The sequence below is a fragment of the Eschrichtius robustus genome, chromosome 3 (genome assembly GCF_028021215.1).
Source record: "Eschrichtius robustus isolate mEscRob2 chromosome 3, mEscRob2.pri, whole genome shotgun sequence".
Lineage (NCBI taxonomy): Eukaryota > Metazoa > Chordata > Mammalia > Artiodactyla > Eschrichtiidae > Eschrichtius > Eschrichtius robustus.
Genome location: NC_090826.1, coordinates 17,931,127 through 17,954,062, shown reverse-complemented (window position 1 = coordinate 17,954,062; position 22,936 = coordinate 17,931,127). Strand labels below are relative to the sequence as shown.

General features: G+C 54.3%; 1 protein-coding gene across 3 annotated transcripts in view; it reads right to left on the bottom strand.

Moving 5' to 3' along the window:
• The window catches only part of EPHB2 (EPH receptor B2), a 119,084-nt gene extending 96,913 nt beyond the window's left edge, over positions 1 to 22,171 (bottom strand). For all 3 annotated transcript variants that reach the window (XM_068537775.1, XM_068537777.1, XM_068537776.1), the window contains exons 1-2: positions 22,111 to 22,171; positions 18,173 to 18,857 (exon numbers count right to left, since the gene is read on the bottom strand). In XM_068537775.1, coding sequence (XP_068393876.1) covers positions 18,173 to 18,857; positions 22,111 to 22,167 — 742 coding nt within the window. In that variant the 5' untranslated portion in view covers positions 22,168 to 22,171. The remainder of the gene's footprint in view (positions 1 to 18,172; positions 18,858 to 22,110) is intronic.
• Between the last annotated feature and the right edge of the window lie 765 nt (positions 22,172 to 22,936).

Sequence of the window (22,936 nt, the reverse complement as noted above, 5' to 3'; positions counted from 1 at the left end):
GGTGGGCAGTTAGGGTGTGTGGGCAGCAAACAGACGGCCTGCCCAGGTGACGCCACAGGTCGGCAGGTGAGCAGACTAAGGCAGCCACCCTGGGTATGTGCACCACGCCCCCCTCTAAGGGGGAAGGTTGGGGGGCTGCTTTTGGACCCCAGCTTGACCCCTGTGTCTGGGTTGAGGAGAAGGGTTTCACTTTTCCAGCCCACAGCTCACCCAGGCCCCGGGTGAGTCCAAGACGGGCAAGGGATCTCCTTAGGGTCGGAGGGAAAAAGGTGAGGAAGGGCGAGGGGGAGGGGGAGACACAGAGGAAGCAGGAGGAGAGACCCAGAGGACAGACAGTCAGATGGAGGATGAGACAGAGACCTGAAGCCCCATTAAGGTAGAGAAACCACGAGATGGAAGAAGAAAGAAAACACAGGAGGAGGGGAGAGGGAGACAGAAGGAGGGAGGAGGGAGGGGAGGAGGAGTCAAGTTCAGAGGGAGGAGAGGGGCTGGAAGAGGTGTGCGCATACATGCGGGCAGGGCCAGGGCTGAGCCCAGAGAGGCCTCCACCTGGAAGTGGAAAGATGGGGAGTGGGGAGGTGGGGAGGTCCCTGGGGGTGGGGTCATCAGCTGTGAGGGAGGGAGTGAGTGAGAACATGTGAGAGTGAGTGGGTCTGTGTGACTGAGCGAGTCTTCAGGCCCAGGCAGGTGTGGGAAGCAGATCAGGGTGTCTTTTCTTGCTCTCTTGGGTCTACACACCCTTCTCATTTTGTATTCACAAGGACTGAGCTGAAAGATTACTTCATAATTAACATGGTCTTTATTGGCAGGATGGGGATGAGTACCAATTTGTTATTTTTAAAAAAGGCAACAGGTAAGGAAGAACTGGTCAAATGATTAATTGGTTTTCTCCAGCCAGCCAGCCAGCCAGCCAGCCATCCATCCACCCACCCACCACTCAGGCACTGTGCTGGGACAGGAGAACCAAAAACATACATACAACAAACTCCTATCTGCACTGGCTGTGGCAGCCCAGAGTGGTGGGAAAGGTCCATGGGGGTCCCGAGTTTAAATGCTGGTCCCATAAATTAACATACTCTCTGAGTCTGGGCAACCCCTTTGCTTCTCTGAACCATTTTCTCACTTGTAAAATGGGGTGGTGGTTCCTGCTCCCTGGGTTGATGTGGGATCCGAGGAGACAGTGTCTGTAAGAGGCCCGGCTCTCCAATGTGTGCTCTTAGGCACTGTGGCCTCCCTTGGCTCTCCCGTCCCACCTCCGCGATGATTCTTACTGAAGATGCTGAGCATCCAAAGCTGCCAACCCTGCCAGGCCCAGGAGGTAGTCACAGCTGTGCAGCCCCGCTGGGGCTCTGGGGTAGGAGGTGGGTCAGCCCTGCCCAGCCCAGGCAGCTGTGGAATGAGGATGGGGATGAGGGTGGGCAGGGGCCTCTCCCCGGGAAGCCCCACACCTGTCCTGCCTCTCATGCCTACAATATTCGGCGCCTCCTCAAGCTCTTTCTGCTTGTCCTCCAGGTCTCAGCTCAGGTGCAGCTTCCTCTAAGAAGCCCGCTGGGACGCCCGGGCTGAGTGTGGTCCCATCCCCACCTCCCCGGGTCCCTTGTGGGTCCTCACGGTCCTGAGCTTCCCCTTTACATACGCCATCACTGTGAGCTCCTGGAGGCGGAAGCCACGTTGGATGCAAATCCCTCTCTGTGCTTGGGCCTAGGACAAGGCCCAGTGCACTGTAGTCTCCAGCCATTTCTGGAGAGGCTGGGGCATTTGTTGGCCCATATTCTGCCTGGTGCTCCTGGGGCTGGGGATGAGGCTGCTGCTTTCCCTGAGGTCCAGAAATCCACTTCTTCAGCCACCAAATCCCTCCTTGGGGAGGGGGCATCGGGGACCCTCCCAACTTAGGAGTTGGGGGTGGGGTCAGGGTGACCCGGGGGTAGGAGGGGGTTAGAGAAATCCTAGCTCTGCCTCAGACTGGCCTTCTGTCCTTGGGACCCTCATTTTCCTTGGCAGTAAACCAGGAGGATAACTTCATGGTGGTGGTGTGGGAGGGCAGGGTCTTGGCCTTAACCTGGCGGCCAGGCCACGGAGTAGCTTGTGGTGGGCGATTCTTCAGACACCATCAGGCAGTGGCTGCCCCCTTTCCATTCCTTGGGGTTTCCCCTCCCAATCATATGTAAAGTATTTTGCAAATGAAGCATCAAGATAATATCCCACCCCTGCAAGCACATGAACCCCTGCGGCCCCTCCTAGGTGGAAGTTCAGGTGTCTCCCCGACAGCAGGTAGACCTGAGCTTGGCTGCCAGCTCTGCTTGAGTCTAGCTTTGGAACCAAATAACCCGACTGGGCTGGGCCATCACTTCCCCAAGCATCCCCTATAGGTCAAGGTAGCCCACTCCAGGCCAAGGCCACCCTGCCTCCTGGCACCTTCCCCCCTGTTCCCATGCTGGGTTCCACACAGAGCAGAGTGGCCCCCTCCACTCTCACCGGGACGTGACACTCACCAGCATCACTTCTGGTCCCATCTGGGGAGAGCCCCACCCCCCGGCAGCTAATCCCCACAAAGCCCAGCGCTGGGCCTGGCGTGACAAGCAGGCCCCGTGCTGCCTGCAGCTCCGCTGGGCGTGCTCAGAGTGGCCGAGGCGGGATTCGGTGCGGCTGTCACTCTCTCTGTCCGTTCCTCTAATTGGATTCCCAACACGCAGAGGTTGGCAGAAACGCTGGGGAGAGGAGAATCAAAGGGAAGGGGCGTCCGGGAGATAAAGAGAGGCATTCTTCCCGGGCCACAAAGACTGCAGCGCGAGGGGCGGGAGGGGACCTCGGCGAGGGGCTGCCCATCTGGAGGGCGCCGGGGCGGGGAGAGGGCGGGGAGAGCCGGAGCAGGCTTGCGGGAGGCGGAGGCTGAAGGGCCTGCTCTCCTCCCGCCTGGTGCTTCCCCACTTCTGCTCATGCAGTGCCTTGGGCTTGTATGCCACCCAGCCTGCTATGGGGAATGGGCATCCTTCGAGGCCTGACCTCTCGCTCCCATCTGCTCTAGGAAGCATTCTCCGAATGCTCGGGAAGGCCTAGGAGTCGGCTGGACCTGGGTCCCAATGCTGGCTTGCCCCCTGCTGCCCCCTGGGAGGTTCGCGCAGGCCCTTGCAGCTCTCTGGCCTCAGTTTCCTCCACTGTGGAGTGGGGATAACACAGAGGGGCTGCACGGGGGAGGGGCTGCACGGCGGAGGGGCGGCACAGTTCAAGTGTGCCCCTTCCCTTCCTCCTAGAAGCACCATGGCTCCTCTGCTGGCCTGTCCACCACTGGCCCTGCTTTGGTGTCTCGTGTAGACACAGCCTCTCTCCCCAGGAAGAAGGCAAAAGTGCTGCATAAACAAAACACCTCAGACAGATATGAGAGGAATGACGATCCCAGCCTGGGCAGGGCCTTGCGGTCATGTCTTTACCACCGTCTGGCGTCTTTGGCAGATGAGAAACTGGAGGCTCCGGGAAGTGAGGGAAATGCCCAAGGCCACCGACTAGAAAATATCGGAGCCTGGTGAAGAACTGACCCCGGGCCAGCACCATCACCGCACTCCTCCAGGGCGCCCCCATGCTTTCCTGTAAATCATAAGCACATTTTGCATGTACGTGTTGTGCACACAACCAGCAGGGAAGGCGGGCAGGCCAAGGATAGAGGCTTGCTGCAAAATGGGCCCGATTTGCTTTAAGGATGTTGGAACCACTGACTTTGGTTCATGAAAGAGACATGAAGAGGACCTCAAAGAGAATTTCTAAGAGACAGAAAATCAATGGCCCTGACATTCTGGCCCCCAGAAAGTGTGTGTGTGAGTGTGTGTATGTGTGTATCCCCCCCACCCACCCCTGCCGCCAACACACATACTCCACTGGTGGGTCCAGTGCACCACAGACACACATGCTCACAAATACTCATTTCCAAGTGCATGTGCATCTGGCTTGATACAATATATATATGAACATATACACTCTGGCTTGATCTGCTTGTGGTTGGATATGCACAAACATACACACACCCACTTGACCCAGGACACACACACCCAAGGACAGGGATCCCCTCATACAATGATGGGTGCACCCACTCATTCTGTGGCACCTATGCTCCTTGACGTGCACTGGTCCAAGTGATCCAACACATGCATGAATATGCTCCTCCCTGCACACACATGTGCTGGGACAGGTCAGACAGACACAGGAACATACAAACACAAAGGCAGTAATGACTCACAGTGGGCTCCAGGGTGAACTGCGTGGGCAAGGGCACGTACGGGCCCCACCCCTGAAGTGTACGCACATGCTCTTATGTCCAGAGATGTTCCAACCACACACGTGGATGGATGTTGGGTCAGTGGGCACACTTCTACACATACGGGCACACAGACTCCCAGCAGGCCCAGCACGCACTCTCCCACGTCTAACGGGGCCAGTGCACACACACACAGGCAGGTGTGTCGGGGACGCTCTGCACTGACCCAGCACACGCGTGTGTGCACATCCCTCCCAGGCCTCCAGGGAGCTCCCACAGACAGACAGCTCTGACAGCAGGGTGTGGGGGGAGGGCAGCCCAGGGCTGCAGTTGCCAGGGATACGGATGTGGGGCTCCCAAAGCTTCATGGCCCGCCCAGGCAGGGCAAAAAGGGCAGCGATCACTCTCAGGTCTTCAAAATGTTGCAAATCGGATGGCGACGCCTTTAAGGGAAGAAGCTTGAGTCTGGTTTCTTGGAAGGAGCCAACATAACATGAGGCTTTGGGCCCAGAACTTGCTGGGGACATAGGGGCCAGAGGCGGGAAATAGCTCTGACTGGCCCCCAAGTCCCACCTAGCCCTCTGCTCATGCCCCACTGGACAACAGGGGTTGAGGGGCCTTACTTGCTGTGTGGCCTGGAGCAAAGGAAGTCACCTGCTCTCTCTGAACCTGTCTCCTCATCTGCAAAAGGATATGGTAACGACCCTGAGCATTTAGACAGCAAGTTCCAGGCTATGATCAGCACTGACCACACGCCACAAGCTGGGTGCTGCGTTCAGTGCTTTACTTTGATTATCGCACTGAGTCCTCACAACTCACCTGTAACATTCCATTTATTATTACACCCATTATTTAGATGAGGAGGTTGAGGCTTTGGGAAGTGAGTCACCTACCCAGAGTCACACAGCTAGTAAATGTCAGAGCCAGTATTAGAACCTAGGCAGCTGGCTCTTACCTACATCTCTAAACCTTCCTGCTTGAGGGCGCTAGAGTGTGGCAGGTAACCTGGGGTCACTATCCTGGTGTCACAGATGGTCACAGCTGCCCTGCTGACCTCTCGAGGGGCACTGTGAGGACCAGGAAGAACAGAATCAGAGGCTGTTTGCATAAGAGTCATTCTATAGCTGGTGACATTGAGCCCCAGAGATGGGGTGGGGTGGGGAGGTGCTCTGCCAGGGTCCCAGGGTGAGTGGGAGAGCCCATATTTGGACCCAGGCACCCTGACTCTGTGCTGCTCAATAAAAGCACCCTGTCTGGTTAAAACGATGCCAAGCCACAAGCATGTATTAGGCACCCACTGTGTACCCAGGCTTGCTTGTAACTGAGAGGGGATTACCAACCAACCCCCGGCCCCCTTAATCATGTACACACGCTCTGCTCTCCAGGTGCGCTGCCAGGGCACTGCCTGCTGACCCCCCCCAAGAAACATTCTTTCCTGAAGCAGGGGCACCCCCTCCACTCCCCATCGTTGTCCTATCTTCTGAGCTCCCATTACTCCTCTGGGCCTCTTCTAAACCCTGTGAGGCTGGGACCACAGGCCCCATTTAACAATGAGGAAACTGAGGCTCAGAGCAAAGGTCTCCTCAAGTAAGTCAGGCAGTGGGGCTGGGGTCTGAACCTGAGATCGGAGACTCGGCGGGCTGGGCGCCTCCTCCTGCTCTGCGTCTGCACAGACCCGGGCCTGTGGTGGGCTCCCACAGGCTCCTACTGAGAGGTGGGTCCCCCAGCAGGCCCTGGTCTAGGACGACCATGCAGGGAGTCCAAACACTGTTGGGCCAGCGCAGGCAAGGGAGCAAGAGCTGGAATTAATGTTTGTTAACGTGAAAACACAAGGAAGACTGAAAGCTGCTCTCTGAGGTCCCCAGCTCCTGGATTTAAGATTCTTACAGGAGATGCTGAGTCCCAAGGAAAAGAACCCTCAATCCATGCCTGGAAACACCTGTCCCAACCACAGACAGACCTGCTGTGCATCCTGGCTAAGTTGGTCCCTCTGGAGCAGGACGAGCCCTCGGCTTCTCCAAGGGCCTCTGTTAGCGTCATCGCTCACATCAGGGTTGGGAGGGTACAGGGTGTGAACCTGGGGTGAGTGGGTCTCTGCAGCTAACATTTATGGAGTAGTTTCTATGAGCTAAACATCGGTCTAGAACCTGGACACAGTGGTGGACAAAACAGAAACATCTGCCCTCACGGAGCCTGCATTTCAGCTGGGGAGACAAGTAGGTAAGGAACAAAGAAACAGTACGCCAGATGGCAGCAAGGGCAACGGAGAGAACCAAAGCAGGGAAGGGGGACGGGCTGTGTGCATGCGTGTGTATGTGCACACGTGTGCATGTGAATATATATGCACCCTTTGGAAAACTAGGGCAATGGGGGACCTTGGTGAAAAGGTGACGTGCGGGCAGAGACCTGAAGAAGGTGAGAGGGCAATCAATGTAGATACTTGAGGAAAGAACGTCCCAGGCAGAAGAAACCACCATGGAGGCCAGCGGGTCTGAAGTGGAGGAGGCAAGGAGGAAATGGGAAAAGATGGGTCTGAGAGAGGGGAGGGACAGATCGTGGAGGGATTTGTGGGCCCTTTCAGCTTTTGCATTATGTAAGACGAGGGGCTTCAGGGGGTTCTGAGCAGAGGTGGGACATGACCTACTTTTTTTTTTTTGGCCACACTGCACGGCTTGTGGGATCTTAGTTCCCCGACCAGGGATTGAACCCAGGCCCCAGCAGTGAAAGCGTTGAGTTCTAACCACTGGACCGCCAGGGGAATTCCCATGATCTACATTTTAGAGGGACCTCTGGCTGCAGGGCAGGGAACAGACTGTAGGGAACAGGGAGGAAGCATGGTGGAGATGTCCAGTAGGTAGTTAGGTATGTGAATCTGGACTTTAGAGAAGAGGTCCAGGCTGGAGATTGACCAGAGAGGGCCTGGACGGAATCACCCAGGGAGGGAGAGAGAAGAGGAGGCCAAGGACTCAGCACTGGGGCCTCCGAGGTAGAGAGGCGGGAGTCGAGTGGGAACTGGCCACGAAGCACCCGGCAAGGCACAAGGGACACCAGGAGACAGTGGTCACTCTGATAAACGCTCCTCAGGGAAGCCAAGGCCTGGGAACTGACTGCTGAATTGGCGACATGGGTGTCACTCATGGCCTTATGAGCAGATTTAGTGGAATGATGGGGCAGAGGTCTGATATAAACGGGTTCAAGAGAGGTCTCGGAACAGGAATCAGCAGCAAGGGGGCTGGGAGGGTCACAGCCTGGGCGTCAGAGTCAAACCGACCCAGTGACCCAGCTCTAGTCTCTGGATAAGCCATTTCATTTAACGTCTTAGGGCCTCAGTTTTTATGAGTGTGAAGTTGGTGATCAGTGGCCTTGGCCCCTTCGTTTGGGGTGGGGTGGGGAGCAGAGGACAAGAGATAAAGTTCATGTGCTGTGTCTGGATGCCAGTGACGTGGGAGCGCTTGCGTGTTTGTGACCCTCTCCTGGGTTGGCTGATGGGTTGGGCAGATGGGTCACCGTGATCAGGAAACAAATCCCTGTGATGAAAACAACAGCATCATCCAACCTCCATGGATGGGGCTCCATGGAAAAAGATTGGGAAGGCCTGGTGAAGGAGCAAAGAGCCCGAGGAACCAGAGAGGGTAGGAGTCCGAAGGGAGGCCCACCCCTCAGGGTGACCCCTGGGCCCACCAGCGACGGGCTCCTTTATCCGTATGGTTGTCGGGGGCTGATTCACATCCTGCCAAACCCACCCACACCTTCCTCTTCACACAAACCATGTGTCTTCTGGGCCACAAGGAACTCTTCCAGGCCACCTCTCCCAACCTAGGATGGAGACTAAGGCGTTTCAGGGAACGCTGGGGTCTCGTCCCTGCAGAGGTGGAGGCAAAGGGTGGGGGCTATCTGACTGAACATCACAAGGGGCCCCAGTGAGAGCCTGGGCCTAGGAGGCCAGAGCACTGGGTTCAAGTCCCAGCTCTGCCACCAAAGTACACTGTGACCATGGGAGAGTCTGGTCCCCTCTTGGCTTCAGTTTTCCTTGCCTCTAAAATGGTGCTAATAACCTTCGCCTTGCTTCTCTCATGTGGGTATCATTCAGATCAAAGTATCTCACAGGGTGAGACCAAATGCTATACAAAAGCAGCCTCTAATCTTTTCTGGAATGAGGCAGAGTGTAAGTAAATAAATACTGTACATATGTAAGACATTATAATTACAAATGGCATCCCCCCCACCCCCCACCAGGCTATGGAAAAAAAAAAAAAAACCCTGTTTGGTATAGTATGAAGAATTCTCATTAGGACTTCGGGAGGCCTGAGTTCTGATTCCAGCTCTGTACCTGACAGGGTGAGTGAAGCTGGGCAAGTTACCCCACCCCGGCCTGTTCCAAAGCCTTGGCAGAGGTCAGATGCTGGTTTTAGAGGGGTTTTATAAGTTCTGCCAGTGCAGAATTAACAACATAATGTCCTCCTACCCCACCCCCCTTACCCAAGGAAGGCAGTCTAGGGTGTGGGAAGGGACTCGAGCTTTGCCAGGCAGGTTTCAGTTCAAGCCTCTTAACTGCTGTGTGCCCTCGGGCAGCTCCCCCCTCTGAGGTCAAAGTTCATACCTAGACACTAGGAGTAGGGGGAGCAGGGAGAAGCAGCAGGATGGGGGCAGAAGACAAAGGGTCCTAGGGCGGAGGTGCCCAGCAGGGCGGGGTGGAGGCCAGAACAGGGCCTGTGGGGCCTGAGCCAGCTGCCGCAGAGCAATGAAAATCTCTTAACCACACAGAATTGTTAACAGCTCCCAAATCCTGTTGTACCACAGGCTTAGAAAGGCTTAAACTGTTAAATGCATAAACTTCCTCAATAAACGGGCTTCTCTCGCCAGATCCCGAAGCCCAGCCAGATGAAAAGGCAGCCGCTGGAGGGAGGGAACTTCCCCAGCTGTTTATGGTCCTGCCAGAGTGTTCTGGAGGCAGCCTGCGACCAAACCCATCAACCTGATGCCTTCAGGGTCCGAGACCCGTCTGGGGCTGAGAGGGGGCAGCGCTGGGGCTCCAGGGTCAGATGACCTGAGTTCAAATCCTATCCCTTCCTAATTGTGTCACCTTGGGCAAGCTGCTTCACCTCTCAGAGCCTCAGTTTCCTCTTCTGTAAAATAGGGATGAGGCTACCTAACCCGGAGGGTGACTGGGAGTCAGTGAGAGCCTGAGTGGGGAGCTGCTGGTCCGTAGGAATAAGCACGGGGGCCCTGCTACCAAGGCTTTCTGACACCTCCAAGAAGCAGAGGAGATCAGAAGTAGGAGGCAGTGGAGTGCACACCTGCCTCTGCCAACTATGAGGGGTGTGACGGTTGGCCCTCAGTCTCAGTTTTCTAATTTGATGGGGGGATTCCAGAAGGTAACCAGGCAGGAAGGGAGCATGACGTGAGCACTTGGTAAATGTCGCATGGCGGCTGGGGGGACTCTTCTCTGCGGCCGGAGGTTAGCCGGGGGTGGGTGGGCCTCCTTCCCCGAGGCCATCTCACGGCTTGGCACGAGGAGAGGAGGCCTACGGGGGGCTTCCCCACCCCTGAGCCTTTGCCCTGGGACTGTGCTCCATCCTGCCCTACATCTCTTGACATGAAAGCAACGCGTCCGCCAAGGCTCAGCCGAGAGTCTCCCTCCTCCCCTCGGAAGCCCTTCTGGTTGCCCCCTCCTTTCTTTGAGGTCTCACAGACTCACACGTGAGCCCCTCAGCTGGTTATCTGTCAAACTCTTCTTACATCTCAGGGGCTCCTGGGTAATGGGGAGGTGGGCAGGGCAGAGTACATTCAGATTTCCACTCACTCCCGGGTAATCACTTGTCCCAGCAAGCTGGAGAAAGCTGGGTTCATATTCTGCCTCTGCTACTTACTGGCTGTGTGGCCTTGGAAAACTCACTGATCCTCTCTGGACCTCAGTCTCATCATCTGTAAATGCACCTAATCGTATCAGCGGAAGATTCAATAAGATAGTGGAGCAGAGCATATAACACAGAGCTGGGCACACAGGAGGTACCTTTCACCCTTTGCCCTGGCCTTCTCCAATCCTCTCAGGACTCCTTTCAGCCTCTGCCTCATTCAGCCCTTTGAGGGTGCTGGCAGCCCCTCTGCCCTTCTCCCTTGGCTAACAATACTTCTCCTGTACCCCACTCCCCCAGATGGCTGGGGGTCAGCAAGAGGCCAGGGTTAAAAAAAAAATCAGTATCATTTCTGACTATCTTTTTCCTGCCTCCACCTCCTCCCATTCTCCAAAGCCCCGGGAAAATGGCTCCTCCTCCAGGAAGCCTCCCCAGCTCTCTCCTGACTCCTTCCTAAGTGCCCCAAGGCTACAGTTACAGATGCAGCCAACTCCCCTATACCAGACTGGAAGCTCCATGAGGGCAAGAAGGGCCTTCCTCATGTCTGCAGTCCCCACACCTGGTTCAGGGACTGGCGCACAGTAGGTGCCTGAGGAGTGTTATTCACTGTGTGTTAGCTTCTTGGTCCTCTATGAAGACATCACCTGATCTCTCCACAAAGCAAAAAAATCAGAAACTGGAGTTCAGTGAATGGCTGATGGCTGGCTGGCCAGCTGGCTGGATAGATGGACAAACAGATGGATTAATGGTTGGAGAGATGGATAGATAGTTGTGAACAAAAATAGATGCTTTGAGAGCATATAGAAAAGGGGAAGTGGGGAGGGGGTACTTCTAATTTTTAAGAGCAAAGACTTGAATAGCCTGTACTGGCCAGGGTCCCCATCCAATCCCCTTCTCGAAAGGCTGGCCTGTGTGGTCTCAGCCCTGGCCTGAGCCTGGGGGTCTGGAGGGGTTATCTATCACCCTTCCTCCTCCCCAAGCTGGGCGTCTCCACCCTGCCCTTGAAGAGAAGCAGCAGAACTTTCTGTGTGGGGGTCTGGGCCGTTCCTCCCACCCAGCACTCCAACCCTCACACCCCTTTCCCCAGCCAGCACAGGCCTTGCCAGCTGGATGCCTCCCTCCTCCTCACCCCGAGACTGACCGCACCCACCCCCAGAGGCTTGCCAGACACATCTGGGCCACTGGTCCGGCCTCTGTGGGAAGGGCTGGAGCTGAGAGCAGGGTGGGAAGGAGGCCACCCTGAGGGTGGCCCAGGATCCAACCCTAAGGGCAGCCCAGGATCCAACCCTGAGGGCCCAGAGAGGACCCCTGGTCCCTCCCTACCTTGGCTGGGGAGGCACAGGATTCTGGGAGTGAAATAGAAAATAAAGCCACAGGCATAATATCCCATGCTGGTGAGTATGCGGGGAAACAGACACTCTCGAAGACTGCTGCCAGGCGGGTAATTCAGCCCAGTCTTTCTGGAGGGTAATCTGGCAACGTGCATCAAAAGCTCAAAAAAAGTACATACCCTTTGACCCTACAATTCCATGCCTGGAGACACATCCTACACAAATGCCAGGAGCAGTGCAAAAAGGCAGAGGGACAATGAAGTCCATGCCAGCATTTAAGATAGTGAAAAACTGCAAGCAATCTACATGTGGATCACTAGAGAACTGGTAAATAAATCATGGTACATCTATCTATTATGGAATTCTAAGAGCCTTCCCAAATGATGATCCAACAGGACATGGAAAAATGCCCACAAAATATTAATAAGTCAAAAATCCGCATGTATTCTCAGAAGGAATCTATTTTTTCTTTTAAAAAAAAATCAGTATGCTTAAATACATATAAATACACCTAGAAGGATCCACACCAGTCTGTTAACAGTGGTTACTCTCTGTGTGATGTTAATTTTCTCCTTTTGGCTTATCAGTAACTTCTCTACAAATAAACTGTATTGCTTTTGTGATAAGGAAAAGTTATTTTTTCCTCAAAATAAAAAAGCTCATTAGGAGAAAAAAAAAAAAAAGTCCACAGGCAAAAGACAGTGTTTGTAAAAGTCCTTATTTTTCTAACACTTTTCTAGGTATTTTCTCATTTACTCTGCACAGCAGTGCATCTGTTTACTCTGCTTTGCAGATGAGAAAACAAAGACCAGGAGAAGGTCCACTGCTTGCCCAAGGTCAGACAGCTAGCAAGTGGCAGGGCTGGGGTTTGAAGAAACAGGTCTCCATGGCCAAGGTCAAGGAGAGGCCATGGGTGGGGGAGAGAGCAGGGCTAGGGGCTGCCAAGCAGGGCAGGGGGGAGGAGAGGGAGAGGCTGGGAGGAGAAGCCCGGCAGCTGGGAACTGGGAAGTCTGAGTTGGAGCCAGCGGATCAACATGTGTGTGCAAGCACCTCCCACCCCCTCACCCCCCTAACCCGCTGGCTCGCAGTCCCTCTCCCTGTCCAAGCTAAACATTAAAAATCCCATTACGCCCCAATAGCATCACGGCAATCACGCTCACTGTGGAACTGCCTCTGGATCCATTATAGACGCACGTCTGCCATGGGGAGAGAGGAGGGCAGGGTCCCCAGCGGTTGCTGGGCTGGGGGCTCCCACTGATGGGCAGGGAGTAGCAAGTAGGGGCTTCATTAGGGAAGGAGAGACCAATGGGAATAGGGATACGGAGACAAACTTGGAGAAACTGAGGCAGGGACACATTCACAATCAATCCCATAAACATCTGGAAAGAGTCAGGCAAACAGACTCAGGGCTTGGGTGGGAGCAGCTGCTGCAGAGGAGGAATTCCAAGGCCACTCTCCTGCCCCGCCCCCGACCCCCACCAGCAAATCAGCCGGTGGCAAGCCCCAGTGGGAACTGTGATCCTGCGGAGGCTGGGGACTGGGGTAGGGGAAGGGGGCGGAGTTCTTCTGAAGGAAGTCCCAGAAGTCTCCCACCTGGTGTCTGTGGGGCCAGCGCAGGCCCAGATTAGGCACTCAATGAACCATGAATGATGAATGAAGAGGAGAAAGTCGCGCCCCAGCCCTGCACCCACTAGGGCCTTGGACACCCACCAAACATGCCCTATACTGTCACACCTCGGGCCTTTATTCATGCAGTTTCTCGACCTACAATTCCTCCCCTCCCTTCACCCATCCACATCCCACTCACTCTTCAAGGCCCAATTCAAATGCCACCTCCTCCTTGAAGCCCTCCCAGATGCCCAGTCGGAAAAGATGCCTTCTTCCTCATATTCTCAAAGTACTTTGCCTGGATAGACTGCATTTCTGGAAGGACCATGCTCTGCCTTGTTCCCTTGTGTCTGAATGCTCTGCTTGCCCAGGAGACACTTGAAGCCACAAACCGTGACTCTCAGGCGCTCTCCTCCAGCCATCCCAGGACAGCCTCAGTCAGCTCAAATGACACCTCTTCCAAGAAGCCTTCCCTGAACCACCTGGCTAAAGCAGATCCTCCTTTTGATCTCTTTTATTGTACCCTATATTTTTCTTTTCACTCCTCACAGTTTCTAACTATTTTATTTGTTTATTAACTTTATTTCCTCCATCTTCCCCCATCCACCCACCCAGACCAAAACTCTGGGAGGGCAGTGAATGTGTCCCTCTTGTTCACATCTGTGTTCCCTAGCACTGGCATGTGCCTAGCTCAGAGAAGGAACTCAATCAATATCTGTTAGAGGGCTAAATGGCACACAGGGGGTACCCAATACATGCTTGTTGAGGGGTCAGTTGGCTTTTCCGAGCCCCTCCCCTCCCCACTGTGCCCTGCACACAACAAACGGGCACTAGAGGAAGTTGGTCTGATTGAGTCAGTTTAGTCCATAGTTTCATGAACCACTCAGTGCACTGGGAACACCCAGTCACCACTGCCCACCCCTGGGATCGCTGCCACTCCCCACGAGGACTCACCTACTCCCCCCCGTCCCCCCCACCGTCAAGTTTTCTCTAATTTGTATTTCTCTGAGAAAGCAATGGATTCTTTTCCCATCATGTTATGTTTCAGTATTAAATGGATCTTTCCAAACCACACCCTGCCAGAGATTCCGCTAACGTTCCCTCCCACCCTTTAGGGTGGATGCTCCCTGGGGTGGTGGTGGGGCTGGCCTTGAGTCCTACTTGGTCTGGCCAAGGATGTGTTAACGCATTGTGTGTCTGAGCTAATAGTCCTGTTATAGGAGCATCAGTGCTGCTTGTTTAAAAATGCTGATTCTTGGCCCTACCTCAGAGGCACAGAACCAGACCTGGGGAAGAGGTCTGCACCAGACCCAGGAATCTGCATTTTAATAAACTTCCCAGCGGATCCTGAGGCATAGTAAAGGCTGAGAATCCCTGAGCTGGAGATGGGGAAAGCACTTTGCCAACCACCCAGATGTGAGCAATAATCATCATTCCTACACGTCCTGGACTGGCGGGGCCAGTGCCTGTGGGACTTGGGCTGAAACAGCCCCACATCTGGGTGGCTGCACACATGCCACAGCAGCAGCTGGTGTCCTTCTGGCTCCCTGAGCTCATTAATCACACCTTGACTGGCCTCCACTGACATCCAGTAGCCGGCTGGGCTGGGCTGGGCCTCGTCCGGGGGTTGGTGGGAGGGGGGGAAGCCAGCGCTGGACACACTCTGCCCCAGCATTACCTCGAACCCCCACCCCTTGCAAGAAGCAGCTCAGACTCTGATCCTGTGACAGGCCACCTCTGTCATGGCCCCAGGGACCCCCACCTCCTGGCATTTACACCCTGTGTAATTCCCTCCCCTGGAGCATGGACTGAATTTGGTGACTCACTTTTTTTTTTTTTTTTCCCAAATTTATTTATTATTTATTTATTATTTATTTTTGGCTGTGTTGGGTCTTCGTTTCTGTGCGAGGGCTTTCTCTAGTTGCGGCAAGCGGGGGCCACTCTTCATCGCGGTGCGCAGGCCTCTCACTGTCGCGGCCTCTCTTGTTGCGGAGCACAGGCTCCAGACGCGCAGGCTCAGTAGTTGTGGCTCACGGGCCTAGTTGCTCCGCGGCATGGGGGATCCTCCCAGACCAGGGCTCGAACCCATGTCCCCTGCACTGGCAGGCAGACTCTCAACCACTGTGCCACCAGGGAAGCCCTGGTGACTCACTTTTAATGAAGAGAATACAGCAGAAGTAATGAGATGTCACTTCTGAGATAAGATTATAAAAAGATTGTGGCTTCTGTCTTGGGTGCTCTCTCTTTTACGCTCCCTCTCTCGGATCATGTGCTCGGGGGAAGCCACTGCACGTGTGAGAGGCCCACGTGGGAGGGACTGAGGCCCGCAAACAACCACATGAGGGAACGTGGAAGCAGATCCCTCCCTGGTCAAGCCTTCAGATGAAACTGCAGCCCCAGCTGACAGCCTGCTTGCAACCTCAGGAGGGACCTTGAGCCAAAGACACCCATCTAAGCCGTGCCTGGTTCCTGACTCTAAGAAACTGAGATAATAAATGCTTGTTGTTCACTACTGAAGCCCGTGCTCCACAAGAGAAGCCACCGCAACGAGAAGCCTGTGCACTGCAACGAAGAGTAGCCCCTGCTCGCCGCAACTAGAGAAAGCCCTCGTGCAGCAACAAAGACCCAACGCAGCCATAAATAAATAAATAAATACATACATACATACATACATACATACATACATACATACATACATGCTTGTTGTTCTAAGCTGCTAAATTTTGGGCTAACTTGTTATGCAGCAATAGATAACTAATACACCTCTTCATCTGGGCACCACTCCAGCCACAGTTCTTCTTACATCTCTCCTTGCACCCTTAGCCACAGCCACACCACACACAATTGACCAGGTCCCCTAATGAGGCACACTGATTCATGTCCCCAGGTCTCTGCTGATGCTGATCCAACCTCCAGAAGGACTGGGCCACCTGGTTAATGTACACCTCTCCCAAGACTCAGCTCCAATGTCACCTCCTCTGTGAAGCCTTCCCTTTTTCTGTGCCCACCTCAGCCTGAGCAGTCCCTATTAAAACAAGTCTAATGCATTCCCACCCTTGTTCATTTACAGTCGGTCTCCTCTGCTAGACTGTGAGCTCCTAGAAGGCAAGGCCATAGTTGGATTCTCTTCTGTCTTACCTGGTGCTTAGCACAAGGTCTGACACAGAGGAGGTACAGGGAAGGTTTGATGAGTGAATAACCAATAAGCAATGAGTGACTGATTCTGTTCCCCATGGCCTGTCTCACCCCTGCCATGTCCCAGGGCTGTGCACTTTCACACCCAAGTATAGGAAGCCAGATTTGTTGTCTTCCCTAAGAAACCAGCCTTTTCTCCCAATGTCCCCATTTCTTTTCCAAGACCATCACAGCCCTGTAAGCTGGAATTCCTGGTTCCCTCTGATTCCTCTCCCTCCTCCCTTTCCAGTCTGTCTCCACATCTCATCTGATTCACTGCCAAAACATCCCTTGACTGCACCCCTCCTCTTCCCCAGCACTGTGGACGCCCAATCCACGCAGCCGTCATCACCTGAGATCACTGCTGCAGCTTCCCCACAGGCCACTGCTCCTGTCTCTTATACACCCACTTATCCTCCCAGGACCCTTAAAATACTGCCTCAGAGGGCTGGAGGGAGGAGCCATGGAGATGGCGGATGCGACAAAATTTCATAAAGGTGAGGATCATTGCAATTACCCTGGGCTAAACTTTAACTGGCTCTTCGAGGCCCCTGGAAAAGGTCCAAACTCGTAGCCTGGCATGTGGAACTACCCCAGGACCCAATTCCAACTGGGAAGGCAAGAGGAAGTGGCACAAGCAGGCTTCAAGTCTCCTATGTCACCACCATCACCACCATAGCTCACATTGCAGAGAACCTGTGCCATGCTGGGCTTTATATGTAGCACCTCATTTAGTTAACATTTACTAACCTCTTACTGTATCCTAGAAGCCATCAAAAGTGCTTTACGTGTCTTAAGGTCTTGAATCCTCACAACTACCCCATGAAAGAGGGTTCCACAACTCGGATCAGGACATCCAACTAGTAACCGGCAGGGCTGGAATTTGAACCCAGGTCTGTCTACCTTCACAGCCTTCTCACCACCATGCAGTACCTCGTACAACTTCTTATGTTTACACAGCAACTTTGTGACTCTTGGCCATAATCAGATACTACCTGTACTACTGTTTACTTAATATTTTTCTTTAAATTAACTTAAGGGGCACAGTGGTTAAGAGGGTAGTTTGGAATTACATTACCTGGGTAGGATTCTGTGCTACCTCCACTTATTCACTGTATGAACTGTGTATGAGCTGTGATTTCTTCCTATAAAATGGCGCTTTCCTTCGTAGGGTTCTTGTGAGGATTAAATGAGTTAGACATGTAAAGTGCTCAGCACACAGTAAAAATGGTCATCAGGAGGGCTGGCTCACACTGGAGCTGCACTTCTCCATCTCTTTGAATTGGAAGTAACCACATCACTTGCCTTGGCCATTGAAGCGTGCATAGGAGTGATGTCTGAGCCATTCCGGGGGGGAAGATTTAGATCCCATATACAATCTGTCACACTTGCTCCTTCCTTCTGCCCTGGTGATCACGACATTCCAAATCGTGGCTCCTCCATCTGCTTGGCTCCCAGAGGGAGGAATCCCAAGCTGACTCACAATGTAGCATTAAGTGAGAAATAAACTTTTATTGTTTTGTCACTTCAGTGTGGCCTGGCCTATACTGACTGATACAGCAAAAGCTCAATGAAGGTTCTCTTATAAATGTTATTTACTATGACTTACACATTTTCTTAAAAAGGAAACCATATCACTTTTGTAAATGAAGAAATAAAGTGCCACCTGCCATCATTACATAATAATTAAAATGAGAAACATTTATCCTCAACTAAAATCAGCCTGCATACCCCCTGTAGTACGTGCACATACCACCGTTAAAGAAGTGCTGTTTAATGCCTCCCTCTAAGAAGCTGAACGACGGCTGTAGATTTGGAAACCCTGACCACAGAGGGCCTCATGGTCAGCTCCAGGCCTCTGTGCTCACCAGCCTGCCCTCCCAGCTGCCAGGTTCAAGTCTGCAGCCAACACCAACTCCACACACTTGCAGGGGCACCTGCCCCGCCGTGGCCCTTACCTCGGCAAACAGTGCCATTCTCCACGGCCTCGAAGCCCGCTTTGCACACGCAGCGCCCGATGGGCACCAGCCACTCGCCGTCCCCGTTACAGTAGAGCTTGATGGGCACGTCCACCTCCTCCGCGTTGGCGATGCAGCTACCCCGGGCAGCCACCAGCGATGTGCTCTCAGCCCCTGACAGAGTCTCCTGGAAGATGGCGCCGTTCTGGATGACGCGGGGGCACTTGCGGTAGAAGACGCGCACGGCGATGAGAGACATGCAGCCGCCATAGTCCTGGAAGGCCAGGTAGAAGCCACTGCGGGACACGGGCCCGAAGCTCCGCACCTCGGTGTTGATCTTCATGACCCGGCCACCAAGGTCCACCTGGGAGAAGCTCTCGTCGGCGGCAATGGTGTCCACCTTCACCCACGGGTTCTCCATCCAGTTGGGGAAGGTCTTGGTGGCCGAGTCGAAATCGGCCTCATAGTAATAGAGATTGAAGGTCTCTTTGCAGGAGCCAGGCACGCTGGGGATGCTGCTGCAGTCACGCACCGAGAACTTCATCTCTACGTGGACGCGATGGGCGCCACGGCGCCGGATGAACTTGGTCCGTAGCCAGTTGTTCTGGCTCGATTCAAACACATTGCACACCTGGTACGTGCGGATCGTGTTCATGTTCTCATCGTAGCCACTCACCTCTTCCCACTGCGGGTGAAATGCTAGTCAGGTGGGGGAGGTAGGGGCTTAGCCCCAGGGAACACCCTGTCTAAGAGGGGAGGCACAGACTCTTCCCTAGGGGATCCTCCAGTCTGATGGGGGTAGACAGGACACCTACCACCAGGGGCCTGCTAGTCTAATGGGGGAGGCACAGACCCTACCTAAGGGATCTTCCAGTCTGATGATGGAGACGTGATGCTTACCATCAGAGAACTCTAAGCTGAGGGGGAGACACAGCCTTGGCTCTGAGGCATCCCCCAGTCTACGAGGGAGACACGCCAATCTGATGGGAAGGGCACACGCCCTGCTCTTGGTATTGCCCTAGTCAACGTGGGAGATGTGACCCTTACCCCCAGGGGTAACTAATCTGATAAAGAAGACGTGGCCCCTGTTCCTGGGAAGCTCCCACCTGGAAGGGAAACCAGGGAGAGGCCCACCCTGTCTGAAAGCAGACAGAGCTTGTGCTTGGGGAGCTAGCAGTCTGATGGCGGACACAGGACTTCTGCCTGCCGGGAGCTCCCTGTCTGACCAGGGAGACACAGTCCTTGCCCTTGGGGATTCCCAGTCCAATGGAAGAAGAGCCCTCACCCCCATAACAGGAAGACAAAGCCTTTCCCCATGAGAGCAGCTCTGCTCTGGGGCCTTAAGTGGCTGAAACAGTGCCTGGAGGGACATCTTCCCGCCTTCCCGCCTGGGGTCCGCACTTCGGCACTTCACTGGGCCCCAGCCTGGGCTCTCACCCAGCTGCGAGTTCCCAAGCCCCACTGCTGGAAGGGGCTGGGCAGGGCCATGGAAAGTTGGAAATGGAAGGACACAGGCCGTGTTCCCTCCACAGACGCTCACAGGCCAAGCTCACTCACAGGCTGAGCCTTTGTTCACACTTTTGTGACCCCTCGAGCACCTTTCGTCTCTCTGTCCATCCTCTGGAAACTCTTGCCGCGGCCTCTCCCTCCAGCTGCAGTGTTCGCATTCACCGACTCTCCCTTGGGCCCTCGGGGACAACCTGCCTGGACAAGTGCCGGGCACTCCCGGCCCTCTTGGTCTGGTCTCCCCAGTGGGACTGAGAGCTTGTTGAGATCAGCCACCCATCCCCTCCTTCTCCTGTGCCCCCCTTGGTGTTGGGCTGGCTTCGTCTGGGGTAGACCCAACAGCAGAGTGAACCCCACTCACCTATGCTGGGCCAAGGGTGGGTGCTGTAACAGGATCTCATTTCTTTGTCATGATTATCACATGTGGTAAGTAGGGTTATTTCTACTTTAGATGAGGGAGTAGAGACCAGAGAAGTGAGGTCACCTGACCCAGGTCACACAGACCCCGACCCAGACCCAGACCCAGGCCCATGCTTGTCCACACTGTCTTGAAACATGAGGACCCAACAGTGGCCCAGGAGTCCTGGGTTTTGTCCCAGCTCTGCTAACTTGATGTGTGGCCTTAGGCAAGTCACTGCCCCTCTCTGGGCCTCTATTTCCCCAACTGCCAAATGTGACTTCGGGGGGGCGGAGCAAGTGGTGGGAGAGGTGTCATTCTCAAGTGGGTGTTCTTTGTCCTTTTGCCTCCCTCACATTCTCCGGGCCAAGTCTGCACAGGGCGGGTGGTGTTTGCCAGCCCAGGGAGGGCTGATGCTGTGAAGGGCAAGTGTGCGTGGGGAAGGCTGAGCTGGCCCAGCCGCTCCTTCAATGGCGGCTCTGAAGCTCCCTACGTTGCATTTAATTTTTTTTTTTTTTTTTTTTTGGTGGCACCATGTGACAAAGTCAGCCCCTTGTTTCAATCACTGCTCTTCTTCAGAACTTAATTAGAGCACTTAATTAGAGCACTCTGCCTTTCTCCCCTCTCTCTAATTAACATGCAGAGGCCCTGCAGCCTAAACACCCCAAATAATTGCGTCCGGGGGCCCTGCAGCCCAGCCTGGCCTCATTACTGACAGGGTGGGGATGTGCGCCCAGCCGCCTTCACAGATGGAAAATTGGTGACAAGAAAGAGCCACAGAAAGAGGCCTGACCCTGGGGCCCTGCCTATTGAGAGCACAGACCTGAGGGGGGTGGGGGGATGCAGCTCCTTGGGGCAGCAGCTGAGTCCCAGCGGAGGAGCTGGGATGGGGGGAAGGGAAGGGATGGGCTGTGGGAGCCCAGAGCCCTCCCCAGAGACCAGGGGGATGAGGAGGGAATGATACTAGAACTGACAATGATGACGGTGACAGTTACTATAGCTACCTGTCACTGGGAGCCCACTCTACGTCAGGCACCGTGCTAGACACTTGGCAGGAGAACCTCACAACAGTCCTATGAGGAAGACATTATTATCACCGTTTTATAGATGAGGAAACTAAAGCTCAGACAGGTTAAGGAACTGGCCCAAAATCACACAGCTGGTGAGTGGCAGCACTGGGACAGAATTTCAGGAGTGTCTGACCCCACAGTCTGTATGTAACTGCTGGGCTGGTTGTTGTGGGAAGAAAGAGGAATCTCAAATTGTGCCTGATCTTGTTCTTGGGAAGCTCACAGCCTCCATGGGCTCAGACCACTGGACCCAAGGCAGTGTGATGGTAAGAGCTCAGGAAGGGGGAGCCTAGTGTTACGGGGACCCAGAAAAGGGACCCAGAAGGCTCGGTCACAGCCCTGGATGCAAACCTGAGCCTTCATCACTTACTAGCCATAGGGTCCCTGGCAGGTGGCTATAGCTCTCCGAGCCTCAGTTTCCGCACCTGTAAAATGGAGGGGATTCCTCCCCATAGGACTGGAGATGATGTATGTAAAGGTGCTGTGATGTAGTACGACACACAGTGGGTGCTCAGGAAATGACAATTCACCTTCCTCATCTATAAAATGGGGGTAGTGTGTGTACCACTTCTCAGCCTCGCTTTTATTTATTTATTTATTTGTTATTTTTTGGCCACGCTGTGTGGCTTGTGGGATCTTAGTTTCCCAACCAGGGATCAAACCCAGGCCCTCGGCAGTGGAAGCGCAGAGTCCTAACCAATGGACCGCCAGGGAATTCCCTCAGCCTCCCGTTTAGAATTCTATGGGATAAAGTCCGAAAGCATCCAGCATGTTGTCATGGTAACTAGCACTCCATCAATCGTAGGGGACCAGCAGGGTGGGGCAATGAGAGGCCAGGTCCTGTGACCTGAAGGAGGGGAAGGGGCTGGAATTCGGCGGGGTGGGGGAGGTGGGGCATCTGGGCCCTGCAGCAGAACCCGAGGTATCCTGGGAGACCAGGCAGGGTTTGAGGACCACTGACTCACCCCTGATGGAGGATGCACAATCCAGCCCAGCTCCGCCGTCGCTGTGGTTGAGTCCATCAGCGTTTCTGTGGAGACAGCAAAGAGTCATCACTGAGCTGCCTATGAAGCACCGTCAATCACCAAGAACCTACCTCCTGAGGGCCTCCTCTACAGAGCGCTACTTTCATTGCTCCAAACAATCATCTGGATCTAACCCTATAGACTACCCTCCCTTTAGGTCCTGCCTCTCACTCCATAATCCTGCCCACTCACACACTCCAGCCAATCATCTGATTCTATTCCTCTAGACTCCACCCCTTAAGGTCCAACTCCAGCCCTTTCACACATGGTCATGCCCCACCCTCTTAGCCAGTCACATCCCTCCAACCTAGGTATTGCCCCTTTGCTCCTTTACTGGTAGGGAAGGGTCTTAATCTGGGGTCTCCTGGATGGGCTTCAGAGAGTCCTCAGGAAATCTCAAATTTTAACTTCAGACTTAGGGTTCTGTTCGCTTTTCCACTTGCATCAGATTCTCAGAAACTGGAATGTTGGCCTTACAGGGGCCTCCCTTGGGTCCCAGCCAAGCCGCATCAGCTATCCCACGTTGGCCCTCTGGCCCACACCTCCTGTGAGGGATACCTTTCCCCCTTCTCCAGGAACTTGGGGTTCTCCATTTTGTCCTCATCCCTGGGCCCCCTCCCCTAGGGCTCAGCCAACTCTGCCCCTAGGATAGGGCCCTGGGGATGGAGGGGTGTTAAGGGGTGAGCACTGTGTCCAGTGGGGCCAGACCATCACCTGCCCTCTGGGGGTTCAGGAAACTCAGATCAGCTTCTGAACCAGCCAGGCC